General features: G+C 35.7%; 1 protein-coding gene across 1 annotated transcript in view; it reads left to right on the plus strand.

Annotated features, from left to right (window-relative positions):
* The window catches only part of LOC136031797 (digestive cysteine proteinase 2-like), a 72,419-nt gene that overhangs the window by 19,447 nt on the left and 35,924 nt on the right, over positions 1-17,048 (plus strand). Inside the window, exons 3-6 of the mRNA XM_065711594.1 lie at positions 2,025-2,181; positions 3,911-4,083; positions 8,205-8,309; positions 11,475-11,613. Of these exons, the coding sequence (XP_065567666.1) occupies positions 2,025-2,181; positions 3,911-4,083; positions 8,205-8,309; positions 11,475-11,613 (574 nt within the window). The remainder of the gene's footprint in view (positions 1-2,024; positions 2,182-3,910; positions 4,084-8,204; positions 8,310-11,474; positions 11,614-17,048) is intronic.

Here is a 17,048-nt window from a genome sequence, read left to right on the forward strand (position 1 = left end):
TAATTCGAAGCTTGATATATGTTTATAGTGGTATATGATTGCACATGAGCCACAGTGAAGAAGGGCTGATGGATTTTTATTTAGGCAGGAGGAGTGTACTTGAAGCCGAAAAATGTGTGGTTTTATGTCCAAACTTCCTAACTCTGCGTAAACCTTCAGACAAATATAGAAGGAGGTTGGAGAGTGGATGAAAAGGAGAAAAATTTAATGCCAAATCCCTCTCCATTCTCGGATTGTTTTTTGGACCTGCGGTTGTAATTTGGCAGCACTGGGTGATAGTACCCCTCTTATTACAGATATATCTATGTATAATATGAAAGATTATATTCACACGTTCGCATGCCTACTGGCACAAAGGATGGGAGGTGGGGGTCGCAGTACTATCGGAAAATGGATGGAGATAGGGACGGGAATCAGGGCCAGCAGGAGCTTTTTTGGCGATATTTAAAAGCTAATAATTTAAATATTTTTTTTATTTGTATACAATGTTTAATGGTTTCTTGTTTCCCGGTGGCATTGTCCTCCAATGACATCCATAAGAACACACTTATAAAACAGTTTGTTGAAAGAATTTGCCTTGAAAACTGTGGAATGATGAACCTATAATCATTTTAATATATTTGAGGCCCTCCTCTTATTAAGGGGGGGGATCTCCTGTGAGGAGGCTCCTAATAATAATTTGTATGGTTTTGTATGGGACCGATAATTGTATAATAACAATTGTCGAAGCAGCGTTTTAAACAAATTAAACTTGAATGCAAAAGTGGGGGTTGATGGAGGGACTGCTAGCCCTCTTTCAAATTTAAGAGAGCCTTAGCAACAAACTGTAAGTAATGAGCGACCCTTGCAAATAGAAACAGCTGCATTTTTGAATTGATTTGTATCTCATTTGGAGTGGTTATAGCAAAGAGAATGTGAATTCTGAAAGCAAAACAAAAGTAATACCATGGCAAAATATGGGAGGTAATGGGCCATTGGGGCCTGAGACTTGACCCAGAGTTTATGTGTCCACCCTACCGCATTGGTAAAGTTGGAAATGTGAAAATAAATTGAATAATGCGTTTGTGATTTTTTTTTATAAGGATACATGTAGTTTTAAGCACTATATTACATTAAATTGTGTAAGTATTATATCTGAATCAGGATCGAATCCAGGCTTTTTTTTTCAGGGAGGGTTATTTTTGGCAGGAAGGTGGAGGGTACAGAAAAACTTTATAAAACAGATCAAAAGCTTCTTCATATGTATTTTTGTCACTTTTTTACGACTTGAAGAAAAATTTCAGGGGTGGAAGGTTCGAACTCCCTAACCCCCCTGGCTACGGCCTTGATTTGAAATCCATTTTCTTATCTCTTTTCACTGTCATCAACCATCTCTTTCAAAAATTTTTGCAAAATTTGACCATTAAGATTAATCGAAATAGTTGCTGCCGTTCCTAAATCAACATCAAATGACTATTCTTCCTCACTTGACAGTTTTTTTTTCAAAATGCTTTTCAAATTATTTGAAACTACTGAGTTCGTTCTTTATTAGGTTCTGGTGGATGGCGCAACCATCCGCCGGCGCATGGCGATGGCCATTGCGATGGCGATGGTGTTGCGCCGGCGATGGCGCAACGCAACATATTTATTTCTAACCCACTTACATAAAAATATAAATAGTGGAGTAAACACAAGCGAAAATCAACAATAACATTACACAAAAAAAAAATCAAGCAACCATAAATCACCAAAAATAATTAAGCGGCAGTAACGTTAAATAAATAATTTTAATGAAAAAAACGAATTAAGCCATGATGAGGCAACAATCGCCAATACGATGTTTCCAAAATCTTTTTGTGTAAACCAGTAACGAGCAATTGTAAGAGGTTATCTGTGGATTTTTTCTGAGGTTGAAGGTTGTATAAAATGCCCAAAAGTTCCTCTTAAGTCACTTTTCTGGGGTTTGGAGGGGGTGAAAACTCTTCTTTGTTGTGTAGGTACAGTTGTAACATATAGATTATTTGATGTTCGATTTTTATTTACAGGAACATCTAAAAAGTTTAAAGGCTCATAAAAAGCCAAGTTTTGGAGATTACTACATTCTCCGTGGAAGTCTGAATATACCATATGCGGAAATTGTTGAACCCTTTTCAGCATGGATTGATTTTGAAGCTGGAGACAGTCGGATCGATTTTTATGGTGGTAAGCACCAATACAGGGACTATTATCAGACTCAAATAAAATTTGCTATCTAACTATAGGCTGTACCTTTAATTGGAGAGGCGGTGGATTAGCCCCATCCTCTAGATTTTGCCCTTCCTTTGATTTTGAAAAGTACCTTGATTTGATATTTTCACTAAAAATGTAATTTTTGTATTTGCATTAAATAAGTTTGAAAAACAGTCAAATCGCCTCTTCCCTAGATATTGAAAATATATTTTGTATAAATTTGAAAAATTCCGTTTTAGAAACACTATTCTGCAATATAACAGGCGCTGCATTAAACAAAGCTTTTATTGACAGGAAACCTCCTCTGTTGCAGTGCTAAAATGGAAACTCTTTATTGACGGGGAACTTCCTATATTGTATTGCTAAAATGAAATGCCTTTATTGACAGGCAACTTCCTCTGTTGCAGTGCTAAAATGGAAACTCTTTATTGACGGGGAACTTCCTATATTGTATTGCTAAAATGAAATGCCTTTATTGACAGGAAACTTCCTCTGTTGCAGTGCTAAAATGGAAACTCTTTATTGACGGGGAACTTCCTATATTGTATTGCTAAAATGAAATGCCTTTATTGACAGGAAACTTCCTCTGTTGCAGTGCTAAAATGGAAACTCTTTATTGACGGGGAACTTCCTATATTGTATTGCTAAAATGAAATGCCTTTATTGACAGGAAACCTCCTCTGTTGCAGTGCTAAAGTGAAAATGTCTGCTCCTTTTTGCAGCAGAAACAGCTTTCCCTCTACATGTGTATTTTCTATGGTAAATAGTTGAGTTATGTCCGTTACCTTTCGCACTTAAACAGGTCCTTCTATACTAGGGCTACTTAAATATCCAAAAACTGTCAGGATTATCAGGTCAAATCACCAGTATGATCATAAATAAACTATTAACAAATTAAAAATAGAATGGAGATGGAGCTTATGACCTTATGTGATGAAAAGGTGGCGTGAAAGGCTCTATAGGAAATGTTTATTAATTTACGAGTTATTCCAAAATTTATTAGTTGTTAACCTTGAAATTCCATGTTGTTGCTACTATATATGCTTTAAAACCTGCTTAACGTAAAACGCTATTTAGGGCTCGAGCTTACTTGTCACTAGAGCCGTTCCTAGGCTTGGGGTGGGGCTGGGGAATCGGCCACTTTGATTCAATTATTCACTTTGATTCGACTCTTTTGCTTATATTTGAGGCAGGAGGAGGATGTTGTGATAAATTTTTCCCCGGATGCCACCAACCCCTAGGAACAGTTCTGCTTGACGATGTATACGCTACGGATCAAATATGCTCCGTAAGATTGCTTAAAGTAATGTAAAATCTCAAGTAATGCTTTTGTGAGAGGCTCTGCGTCATAATGTAAAAGAACCTTAATGAGAATAATCAGTTGGCTGTCCTCTGCCAATACCTAGTATCTAAATTTTTCAAGTTTCCGAAACTTTCAGTTTGGTTGTGTTTCTAGAGGGCAGTCGGTCTAACTAGTCTCTTGATTTTTTTAGATTGTAACCCAACTCACCTCACATTTATGTAAGTAAATGTTAATTCTGGAAAGTTCACATAACCAGGGGCCAATTTCAGACTAGTGGTGAGGTGCTAGGTTGAGGCGGAGGTTTTCGTATTTCCCGCAAAAACAAAAAAGGAGATGAGAAACTTTTTTGTATGTATTACGTATTTATTTACCTTCTATAGCTTTCTGAAATCTTTACAGGGATGATGAAAACATATCAGCTAGCTAATGAAGGTGACTATGGGGTTATGTACCGAGTTGCACCAATGACTACTGAAACAGTGCAGAATGAGATGAACTGCTTTCAAATTACTGGTGCTGGCGATTCTCCAGTGGCACCACAAGGTGTCATCCCTGATCTTGATGATTTTGAAGTAAGTCATGATCATTGTCAAGTTGATGATTGTCAAGATGATTCACCAAACTCCTTACCCATCTTCTTTTTAGGCTCTGGCCTTAGCTGTCAGGCATGAAAACAAAAAGCGCCCAAGAAAACTTTGATATTAAATACAACAACTTCAAAACTTGAATAAATATAAGGTTTTGGTAAGAGTGTATAATAGGCAATTGTTGACAATTGGCAATAGTTGTCAGATGTGAATACAAAAACCCAAAGAATCCTTCTAATCTTGCCATATGACCATTTTCATGACTTTGAAGGAAGTTTATAATAAGTCTAATTGATTGATCCAAAGTAATGACGCATTGCTACTACTGCTACTAACAGACTCACCGCAGCACCAAGCCACCTGAGGCCAACACAGCTGCGCAAGCTCCTCCTTTGTCCCAATCTATTCTATACACGCTCCCAAAAAGTTTACATTTCCCTTAAATCTTTATTTACTATCTTTATTCACGCCTTAACTGTAATAAAATACTGGCCGCCTTATTTTTCTGTCTTCTAAACGTCGTAGTTGCCAGGAATGAAATAATGTTAGATGCATCACTGTCTTCCAAACTTTAGAGAAGCCAAAATTTTACCAAAATTTTTACAAAATTTTAAAATTTTAAAAATTTTAGAGAAACCAAATTTTAGAGAAAATTTTTGAAAAAAATTTACAATATATTACCAATGTAAATTCGTAAATATTAGGGTTAATATTCGCTTCGGCACAAAATTGCCCATGTCAGTTAGAACGGCCTTTCATATCTTGACAATATTCCCAAATTTACTTTTTAAAATTCTTAGGTTGGAAAGCAAAATCTCCAGAGATTAAATAATGATAATATATACTTTTAATACGCTTTTCTACAAGCTTTAGGTTTTTAGTTTATAACCGCAACAATAAGGTCATCAACATACATCAACAGTACTGGCCCTAGAAGTGGATCTTGCGAGACACCAAACTCCACTTCAGACTGTTATTGGAATATAGGATTCATGTTGATCAATGTTCCGGCAAATAAGAGTCAAGCTGTTGTGAGCATTCTCTAGCCGGAGCTTCATACTCAGTTGGACCACACACTAGCCTCCTCCCTCCCTTTTGAATTTTTAGTTGGAAAACAGTAGCCAATTATTTCGTAAAATTCCTTTGTTGTAGGACCAAAATCATTAGTAAATACGTTAATAAATAGGATTAAATGCTATAGGCACTTATGTTGTCTCCCTTCTTTTTATGAGAAGCAGGGAGTCAATCAGTTGCAGGGGAAGGGGCTTTGTCTTGTAAATTTTTGCCCTTCCCCTTCCTAGAATTTGGAATTTACTTTTGTTGGCATTTTATTAGAAAATACCTTTTTTGGTATTTGATTAGGAAATTAAAAAAAAACAACAAAGTTACCCCTTCTCCAACGAATTTGAAATTTATATTTGCCCTCCCCCTTTACGTTCTCCCGGATTGACGCCATTGATGGGAAGTTACTTTCCAAAGGCCAATGGAAACGGGGAAACGGAAGTGAATGGGGGTGAGCCATAATTTATGCTTTTACTTGACAGATTTCTGCACTAGAATGTTTTTATTGTATATTTTTTCCTTGACAGATTTGTATGAATGTAGAACTGCCCAAACTAAAAGGCATCCAGGCCGAGGGGGTGCCCTCCTCTCTGGATCTGCCTCTGAATTCAGTTAATAAATAAGTATTTTACAAGTAATACATTGTATTTGGAAAATGGTTTCTAAAGTACTATTTCAAAAAACTCAAATACTTCTTGTACGGTTTCGTCTTATTTTTGCCCAAGAATTAAATGCGAAGAAATTTAAGTACAAAGTTTAGACACCTTAATGCTTAAAGTACAATTTGTAACTTGTTACAACACTGATTTTAGTGATTTGAATTGTCAACACTGCATTACTTATGTATGGATTTTTGATTGAAATTGTTCTTGAAAATTGCTGAAGTTCAATTCATATAATTCAGTATTTTTTTAAAACTATTTTTTTTTCAGGTGCATGAGACTTTAACATGTATTTTGAAGTAGTCAACGCTTAGCAACAAACTTTTCTTTTGAAATATGTTATTTGAGGATTGTTTATCCGCAAATTTTGTATTTAGTTTTCACGAATAGATTTTGGAGTATTTTACAGTTTGATTAATTTTAATATTCGGAATTGACATTGATTTGTTTAAGGAGGAGTTTGAATGCTAATTATATACCTAACTCATGCAGTTACTGTTTACTTGTAAAAAAAAAATTACCTCTTTCTTTTGTTTGTTATTTTTGTGGGGATTTTTTATCACTTCTATTTCACCTAATTAGTTTTCAAATAATTTTGCAATCTATTTATTCAGTATGTTTTTCATTTTGATTTCGTTCCTAAAAAAGTGATAATTCTAAAAGGGTTTCTAATCTGTGTTTTACTTATTTGTTTGTTTTTCGCGTGTGTTAGAAATTCTTGACAGGTTTGTGTACAATCTCAGAGCTAGAAAGAACGATACATCGTTTTAGCCTCTCTTTTCCTTCTACTGGCCACAGTCCCGTTTGTTTCTTCAGCATGAAATTTCTTTCTATGTTCTCTCTATAATTCTCTCTAGTTATCGATGAAATCGATAACTTTAGTACCGAGTCTAATTTTAGGTTCCGACCTCGTCACAAGTGCAATTATGAGCTCTTGGCTCTTGTTCTATCGGTAGACGATGAAATATTCAGAAATACGTTACAATATTAAAAAAATCGGGTATTAGGGGAGGGATCAAGACAGTCAGTTTTCCTCTGATCAAGACAGTCTGATTTCCTCTGAGTTTTCCTCTATGTTTTCTCTATATGTTCTCTATATTATTTCCCTCTATAGCTTCTCTTTTCCTTCTACTGGCCACAGTCCCGGTTTTTTCTTCATCTTGAGATTCTCTCTCTATGTTTTGATTTTGTTTGTTTAATTCTTGGGGTTCAGACGCATGGTAAAACTGATGAGAAAAACCGATTAGTGCGAGGGGAAAAGTGTTCAAACGATCGGTGCAAAATTGTTTCTAAAAAACACAGATAACCTACACATGCACACGCCAAGTCTCTAAGCCAAATTTATTTCTTGCAAAGTATCTTCCTCTTTCGTGTTAGTTTTATACAAAGCATTACTTGTGTTGGATAAAAACTGATGGTTTTGGATATGATTTGGTTGATTTGGATATGATTGTGATGGATTTGGATATGATGGTTTTGGTTGATGTGTTGGATAAAAACTGATGGTTCTGGACAAAAACACCAAATCTTGAATTTTCGCGCGCTTGATAGTTGACATGCTGTCCAGTTTTTAAAATGCTTACTCATTGTTGTTCGGCGACACACGAAAAACGATTGGTGTCACATGGAACTAGAAAAAAATTCCGAGCCCCAAAACCGATCGCTACTATAGGGAAAGCGATTGGTTTTTGTATAGTAGCGATCGGTTTTGAGCGTTTTCCCATGTATCTGAATGGGCTATGAGTAGTATGTAAGGGTTGTCTGAAAAGTGATTGGATTAAATGTTACAAAATAACAGAAATGGAAAAAAACAACAAATGTTAAAAAAAAAACAGCTAGAAAGGAAAAACTTTGCCTACTTGTTGAGTGCATTGTTTTTTAAGATAACATAGACAAAGTTTTTTATTTGGTCGAATTTAGAGTTCATCCTCCAATTAGAGAGTAATTAGAGGATCATTTCATCCTCTAATTACAGAGTAATTAGAGAGATTTAGAAGCAAAAAATAGCTCACTTAATGATTTTTTAAACCTTGGTCTCACCGTGGAAGAGACGCAAGGGCACCCTACAAAACGGCTGGGTTGATCCTTGATAATGGCAATTGTTTATAGAGTACCATAAATTATAATGAATTTATTAAATTCTAATTAATTTAAGAAATAACTGATATGGTAAATATGTTAAATTTGCTTCTTCGTATGTGTAGGGGGCACATAAATGCAGTTGTTGGTTTTGGACTGTAAAGATGCTAGTACTATTGAAATAGAATGGGGGGAATGGGGGGGAATAAAAAAATTAAAAAAATTGGACTTGCCTATTCCGGCGCTGATTTTAGTGAGTTTTCAGCAAGAAATACTTATCTAGTGACTTTTTTTTCTTTCTAGCATGTTAGTGATGAAGTAATTGAAGGTGAGGATTGCCAAGTATGGAGGAACATTACAACATCTGGGGATAAAACAAATACCTATACTCTATGGCTGAAGAAGCAGGTAGGAATTTTGATTTGTTTTTATCGTTAAATATTATGATGCTCAACACGGGAAAAGACACTTATGCAGACTCCCATCTTTGTATGGGTTTGAGAGGTGCCAATTGGGGGAGGGAGCCTTGACCTCTTATGTTTTTTTTGACCGTCCCCTCCTAGAATTTGGAATGTACTTTTGTTAGCCTTTATTTTAGAAAATAGCTTTTTTTGGTATTTATGTTAAAAAATTGAAAAATGAAAAAAATTACTCCTTCTCCCTCAAATTTCAGAAATTAATTTTGCCCGTCCCCTCCTAGAATTTGGAATGTACTTTTGTCAGCCTTTATTTTTAAAATACTTTTTTTGGTATTTATGTTAAAAATTTTTAAAATGATTAAAATTACCCCTTCTCCCTCAAATTTCAGAAATTAATTTTGCCCGTCCCCTCCTAGAATTTGGAATGTACAATTGTTAACCTTTATTTTAGAAAATACCTTTTTTTGGCATTAATGTTAAAAAATAAAAAAATGATCAAAATTACCCCTTCTACCTCAGATTTTAGAAATTAATTTTCCCTCTCCCTTTTATGTTCTCTCAGATTGACGCCACCGATTGGGAGCTACTTGCCTTAAGTAAAAGGTCTCTGAAAGCTTTGCCAAGGGATTTTGGAGGAAACGAAAAGAAACTGGGGACCTGCTATAATTTATGTTTTTGCTTGACAGATTCCTACACTTGAGAGTTTTTTTTTGTATGTTTTCTTTCTTGACAGATTCGTATGAATGTGGAACTACCCAAATTAAAATGCGTCTAGGACAAGGGGATCCCCCTCCTCCCTGAATCTGCCACTGGATTCAATGAACTTCACTTGTTAGATTTTGTAAGATTTTAATATCAAGCCAATTTATGTACTTCGCTTTGAAAGGATGAAAGTGTAATAGTGTCTGTTTCATTTTTTCACTAGGGTGTTCCTAGTATAGTCACTAGGGTATCACTAGGGTATCTCTCTAGATATCCCCTTTAATGACACAAAATAACAACTGCTCGATGCAAAATATATATTTTTTCACCACTTTGTCTAACTTTCCTATGCGCATTCTATTCTTGGAAAACTGTCAAATTCTATGCAGAAAACTGTAAAAAAAAATGCTTTAATGCTGTCTGATCTAGGACACCCTAGTGCAAAAAATAAACAGAAACTATAAGTAAATTAAACACTTCCAACCGTCTTGGCTCTATTATAAAGTAAAAACAAAGAAATTGTATTAACTCCTCCAAAATGGATTGACCCCCTCCCCCCCAACTATACACACATACACAAAATAAACGTTTTGATTCTTACGATGTACTCTATAATTTTTTACATTTTTCTTTACATAGCTTGCTTCTCTTTTTTCTCTTTCTGGAAATAAGGAAAAATATTTCAAAAAAATTATTATTTCAAATATTTTCAAAAAAAATATTTTATTTAAATAAAAAAATTATTTCAAAAAAAAAAATATTAAAAAAAAAAAAAAAATCAATAAATAAAAAAAAAATCGAGTAAATAAATATTAAAAAAAACAGCTCTTCTGTCGCATGCTAAATAGGTCCTTTTCCTTCTATGAAATCTGTTTTGACCATTTTTTTTTTGACCATTTTTTTTTAAAAAAGGCATTTTTTTTATACAAATGAATTTTATAAAGAAAAGAAGATAAACTTTGCTTTTCTACACCCTTACGTAAACCTCCGCATATGCAGAACTTTTCAATATATAAAATACTTCAGATAAGCTTCGCATCTCTTTTCATTATAATTATCTGCTTATTGGTGAGATTGAGCTCTGAAATCCTTTAAATGTTATTAGATAGCCTTTATGTTTTATTAGAAAGTCTTTATATTTGAAGGCCTTTATATTTTGTTAGAAAGCATTTATATTTAGGTTGACTAAATATACCGGTCAGTGTTTGAGAGTCTCGGAAAGACACCCTTCAATACTGTTGTTAAACTATATTTAGGACATGCTGATAAATTTGAGGTCTATTAAATTCAGATTCATCGGTTTAGAACTATTTGGCATGTTATTTTACATTAAAATTTAACGTATTCAAAATCTGTAGTCTGTGAACTCATAAATTTAAGCATACTGGGTTAAATTGTGTATATTTAAAATCAAAGCAGTTGTTTTAGTTTTTTCGTTTAATTCCGATTTCTTACACTAGCTGATTTTTTTTTTTAATTTCAATTTTTTTTTCTCTCTTATTCTGATTTTCAACACTTGATGTTAATGTAATGATAAACATATCTTTTTTATAATATTATATATCCATATACACACACACACACACACACACATATATATATATATATATATATATATATATATATATATATATATATATATATATATATATATATATATATATATATATATATATATATATATATATATATATATATATATATATATATATATGTTCAACCCAACTTTTTATTGTTGTTATATTATAATAGTACTTAATATTATTCATTATTTAATTTGTATTTTATTATTTATTGTACCGTTTTCGTATTACGTACCATGATATTACATTATAATTACTTACCTGTACTTGTGGTGGAAATCAGGCGTTTCCACCTTTTGCGGCATCGAGGATCTTCGTTTGGTCGGTGTAGTTCGGTCTGCTGCCAGCTACTCTGCAAGTGGGAGCCACTGGGTTGTCCATCGTTTGGTCGGTGTAGTTCGGTCTGCTGCCAGCTGCTCTGCAAGTGGGAGCCACTGGGTTGTCCATTGTTTGGTCGGTGTAGTTCGGTCTGCTGCGAGCTGCTCTGCAAGTGGGAGCCACTGGGTTGTCCATCTATGTCCAAGCTTTCTAAAAGCCCAATAGTTTCAAGATTTGATTTGACCAAATTCAACCAGTTATTTCGCTGTTGTCCTTGGCATCTCTCCCAAGAGCTGAAATCATTGGCCATATGATATCAGTGTCATTATAATCGATTATAAGATTCTAATCTTTTTGGACATAAAACCTTGGTAAGGGTTACATACCTAACTAAAATAGTTAATGTACACAAGTTGTTTTGTTGGATATCTAAAAGCATTTTTGTGGCCATTTTTTCGCTATTTTCTTTTCATCTTATTCGAATTTTCTTGTTCTTTGACTCTTTTCATTCATTTTCTCTGTTTTTATTCTTGTATTTCATCTATTTTCAGGATGGACATGCAGTTCCAGTACGCTATGAAATGAAAGGATTCAATAACATCTTAGGATCTCACTATGATCATTACTATATTGACTATGAAGAGTTCTCACCAGAAAAGCCGGATAGCGGTGTATTTAAAGTTGAAGGAGGTGAGTCCTCTCCGAGCGATAATGAATGCACATAGGTTTGACTTTTAACGGTGGGGGGTAGGTGCGTTAGATTTAATTCATTGCCATATATTAGTTCAGTCGGTTATTTTTAGTAGAAAGTAACAATTTATTTTCAATTTTTAGTAATGCAACCAAGATATTTCTTAGGGGTGGGGGGGGGGGGGTCACCAGCCAAAAACGGTATTTCTGGATGATGGGGTTTTGTAGGGACGTCAGGGCTCCTGAACGATATTTGTAGCTTTGATTGTGGATTGCATTATAATTTTGCTGGTTTGGCCACCTGTAGTTTTTTATTCCTGCTTTTTTTGTTGTTATTTAATCTGTTCTTTGCCTGAAAATCTTTGTGCCGCCTGGCGTTGCCCTCGGTTTATTCGTATATTAAGATATCAGTTTGTGGGAGAGAGTACATTAACAAAATTGTGTTTCTACTATAAGTGAATCAATCACACTAGTGTCCTCTTGATTGTTTCAAAATATTCTGTATGTTTAATTTGATACCATGGCCGTATCCAGGGGAGAGGGTTATCGGATTCCCCCCCCCCCTTCCATGCCAAAATTTCTGTCTGAACCATAAAAAGTAGCAGAAATATATTTAAACTAATTTGGTTGTGTTTTGTAACTATTTTTACCCTCCCCCCTCCCTTTCGTCTCCGAAAGAAAATCATGGATACACTCTTGTTAGAAGCTCGGTCTATAATAGCCAAAATTTTATTATTTTGAAATGAAGTGAGATTCAAACAAAAAGGACATCATTGGAATTACCGTAGTTGAAATGCCTATACATTAAACTTAGTGTTCTCTTTTTTTCTCAACTGCTGGTGGGGCACTAAGACGTCATAGAAAGCTGTTTAAGGGCTCATGTTAAAGGAAATTATTCCATCTATTCGCTTTTGTTATTAACAACACACAATATTTAAGATAAAATGACCTTTTTTTTTAAAAACCGCATCTTCATAAATAAGATGACATAATCTTTTTTTTCATTTTCCCATACTTTTCTCTATTTTTCGCCTTTTTTCTACCTATTCTTTTCTTTTTTCCTGACTTTTTCATTTCTTTTTTTCTCACTTTTTGCTTGCTTTTCCTTTCCCTTTTTCTTACTTTTGCTTTTTTGGGCTTGCTTTTGCTTTGTAGTCTGTTCTGAAAGTTTTTCTGGCACTTGGTATTAACCAAGTGACGTATAGCAATCGCAAATTCTGTCGGTCTGTCAGTCTGTCGGTCCCGGTTTTGCTACTTTAGGCACTTCCAGGTAATCTAGGACGATGAAATTTGGCAGGCGTATCAGGGACCGGACCAGATTAAATTAGAAATAGGCATTTTCTCGATTTGACCATCTGGGGGGTGGGGGGCCTGTTAATTCGAAAAAAATTGAAAAATTGAAGTATTTTTAACTTACGAACGGTTGATCAGATCTAAATGAAATTTGATGTTTGGAAGGATATCGTGTCTCAGAGCTGTTATTTGAAATCGCTGGTGACATTAGGGGGTGGGAGTTGGGAGGGGAAACCTAAAATCTTGGAAAACACTTAGAGTGGAGGGGTCGGGAGGAAACTTGGTGGGAAAAATAAGCACAAGTCCTAGATACATGATTGACATAACCGGAACGGATTCGCTCTCTTTGGGGTAGTTGGGGGGATTAACTCAGAAAAATTAGAAAAAATTAGGTATTTTTAACTTACGAACGGGTTATCGGATCTCAATGAAATTTGATATTTAGAAGGATATCGTAACTTAGATCTCTTATTTTAAATCTCAACCAGATCTAGCGTCATTGGGGGGGAGTGGGTGGGGGCGGCAATCTTAGAAAATACTTAAAGCGGAGAGATCAGGATGAAACTGGATGGAAGGAATAAAAAACAAGTCTAAGATGCGTGACTGACATAATCGGGCCAGATCCACTCTCTTTGGTGGAGTTGGGGGGGGGGGGGGAATTCGGTAAAATGAAGTATTTATAACTTACGAACGGGTCCTAGATAGATGATTGACATAAACGGAATGGATCCGCTCTCTTTGGGGTAGTTGGCGGGGGGGGGGGGGGGGTTAATTCTGAAAAATTAGAAAAAATGAGGTATTTTTAACTTACGAACGGGTGATTGTATCTCCACAAAATTTGATATTTAGAAGGATATCGTGTCTCAAAGCTCTTATTTTAAATCCTGACCGGATCTGGTGACATTGGGGGAAGTTTGGGGTGGGGAAACCTAAAATGATGGAAAACGCTTAGATTGGAGGGATTGGGATGAAACTTGGTTGGAAAAATAAGCAGAAGTCTTGCATACGTGATTTACATAATTGGAACGGATCCGCTCAATTGGGGGGGGGGGGGGGTAATTCTGGAAAATAAGAAAAATGACGTATTTTTAACTTACGAAGGAGTGATCGGATCTTCATGAAACTTCATATTTAGAAGGACCTTGTAACTCAGATATCTTATTTTAAATCTCAACCGGATCAAGCGTAATTGGGGGGGGGGGACCGGAAATCTTAGAAAATACTTAAAGCGGTGAGATCAGGATGAAACTGGATGGGAAGAATAGAAACCTGTCTAAGATACTTGACTGACATAACTGGACCGGATCTGCTCTCTTTAGTGGAATTGGGGGGGGGGAGGTAATTTAGAAAATTGAGGTATTTGTAACTTACGAAAGGGTGACCAGATCTTAATGAAATTTGATATTTAGAAGGATCTTGTGCTTTAAAGTTCTAATTTCAAATTCCGACCAGATCCTGTGACATTGGGGGGGAGTTGGAGGGCGAAACCGGAATTCTTGGAAAACGTGAAAATTGGGGTATTTTTTTTCTTACGAATAGGTGATCGGATCTTAATGAAATTTGATATTTAGAGGGAACTCATGTCTCAAAGCTCTTATTTCAAATCCCGACCAGATTTTTTGACATTGGGGGGAGTTGGAGGGGGAAATCTTGGAAACATTTGGAGTGGAGGAATTGGAATAAAGCTCGGTGGATAGAATAAGCAAATGTCCTTGATACGTGATTGACGGAGCCGTACTGGATTCGCTCTCTTTGGGGGAGTTGGGGGAAGGGGTTCAATGATTTGGCGAGTTTGGTGCTTCTGGACGTGTTAGGACGATGAAAATTGGTCGGCGTGTCAGGAAGTTGCACAAATTGACTTGATAAAGTCTTTTTCCCAGATTAGACCATCAGGGGGGGGGGGGGCTAAAGGGAGAGGAAAAATCAGAAAAAAATTAGATATATATAACATACGAGTGGGTGATCGGATCTTAATGAATTTTGATATTTAGAAGGACATCGTGACTCAGAGCTCTTATTTTAAATCTGACTGGCCTTAAGCCTCTTATTTTCCTTTTAAATCAATCTATTGATCCATAGAATTTTGCTAGAGCTCATACCATATGATCTCTTGGCTCTAAGCTCTTCTTGCCTCGTCACAAGTGCCATATGAGCTCTTAGCTCTTGTTAGTCATTTTCCCAACTTTTAGGTTCGTTTTCAAGGTATGTAGTCCGTTTCCGAAGCTTGCGGTCCGTTTCTTAAGTTTGTTATCCGGTTCTAAAGTTTGTATTTCGTTTCTTACCCTTTTTTGTTGCTCACTTTTTTTCTGTTTTTACCTTACTTTTCTTTTTCTTTTTGTGCTTACTTTCCCTTTTTTCTTCAATCGATTCCATTTCCATTTTTCTTGCTTTTACATTTCTCTTTTCCTTCCTTTTCATTTCCTTTTCTTGTTTATTAATTTTCCTTATCTTTTTCCTTATCTTTTATGAAAGGAACTGATTTTTGAATCGCATCTCCAAGAGCTTTATTGCATGTGTTTGTTTTAGCTCTTTTTGTACATAGTTGTCCTTTGGAGGGCTCATAAAAGCTAGGTGGAAACACTATTTTTCCTAACGGAGGCTTCCATTCTTCCTCATATATTTTCATATATTTTTTGAAATTTTCTATACCAATATCACTAGTCCTTCATATTTCAAACAAACAAAAGACAATATGGACTAATTAACCAGTATCAATATGGAAAAAAGGCTACAGATGGTCGTAAACTTGAATGAAGTTGATAGTCTTTTTACATAAATCATCACTGGAAGACCGATTCCGAGAAGGCACATCTATTAAACCAAATCGAGCAATTATTTTTCTGTTTCGGTGCCATCTAGGAAGCCGGAGGAGGAATTTGCAATATTTGAAATAAGCCGCACGTAGAGTATGGCGATCTTTCTTGCGAAAGAGATGAGCCATGCGTGATAAAAACAAAAGCACAGGGGCGCTCTAAGCGTTATAATTCGTGCACAAAGCGTTGCGGTTGTAATGGCTTTTGTTTGGGGATATTTTTCCGTAAGTGACGCGTTTGTTTTTCACGGCTTGGTTCACTAGGGATGAACAGGTAGTGGAAAGTGTTGGGCCGAAACACAGACCAAGCCAACTAACTAAAGAAGAACATAGTAGAACTGCAGTCCCAGCAGTTCTGCACATTCAGCAATGAATGTAGCGACCGCATAAGGACTATTAAAACAAATAAGCTTGCATTTAGACGCATTAACTGACAGTCCAATCTTAGAGAATACATTGATTAATATGGTAAAATTGGAAAGCAATCCACGGCGAGTCCGGGCAACAAGAAGAACGTCATCTGCACATGCAACAGAAGACAAACCAATATTACCGTAAAAAACAAAACTTTTAAGGGGACGCAGGCACGATGCAAGCACACATTTAAATATACTAGTAGACAAGACGGCACCTTGACGAACTCCCTTATTAATTTTTGCCGGGTCAGATATTTGACCATTCCACGTAACTTGAATTTTAGATTTTGAATACCAAAAAGACAATAAACATAGTACAGAAGGATTAACACCTGAAGACGAAAGGGAAAATAGAGCCTAAGAATGCACAATGTCAAAAGCCCCAGAAATCTCAACAGTAAGACAGTATAAAGACATTTTAGTTTTAACGACATCTTTCATGAGTCGGCTTAAAACATGGTGTGCATGGGAGCAACTGAAACTTTTCCGAAAACCAAACTGAAAAGGCATAAAATCACAATTCGACTCAATATCTGGTAGTAATAAATGTTCAAGCAACTTACTTTAAAATACGGTACTGTAATGTGACGATAATTTACACATGACATGGGGTCCTTGCCTCGCTTTTGAATAGACGTTACACGGCCACAAAGTAAACTACAGGAACAAACGACTGTGCTAAGCAAGACTGAAAAAAATATTTGTAGATGGTTAAGTTGAGGTTAAGTGTAATGTAAGCCATTATGGTGATATTGCTTTGTCACCCTTTTGACAGTCTGCATGATCCTAGCTCGTTTCGTTTCAATTTAGTTCAACATCCTGCTAAATAGTGCTAGAAAGCTTCACCTTATTGCCCAGCTTCACCAATAGTTGTAGTAACAGTTGTAGCATTAGTAGGATTGTGCATATAGCAC

The sequence above is a fragment of the Artemia franciscana genome, chromosome 10, assembly GCF_032884065.1.
Source record: "Artemia franciscana chromosome 10, ASM3288406v1, whole genome shotgun sequence".
In the NCBI taxonomy this organism is placed as follows: Eukaryota; Metazoa; Arthropoda; class Branchiopoda; order Anostraca; family Artemiidae; genus Artemia; species Artemia franciscana.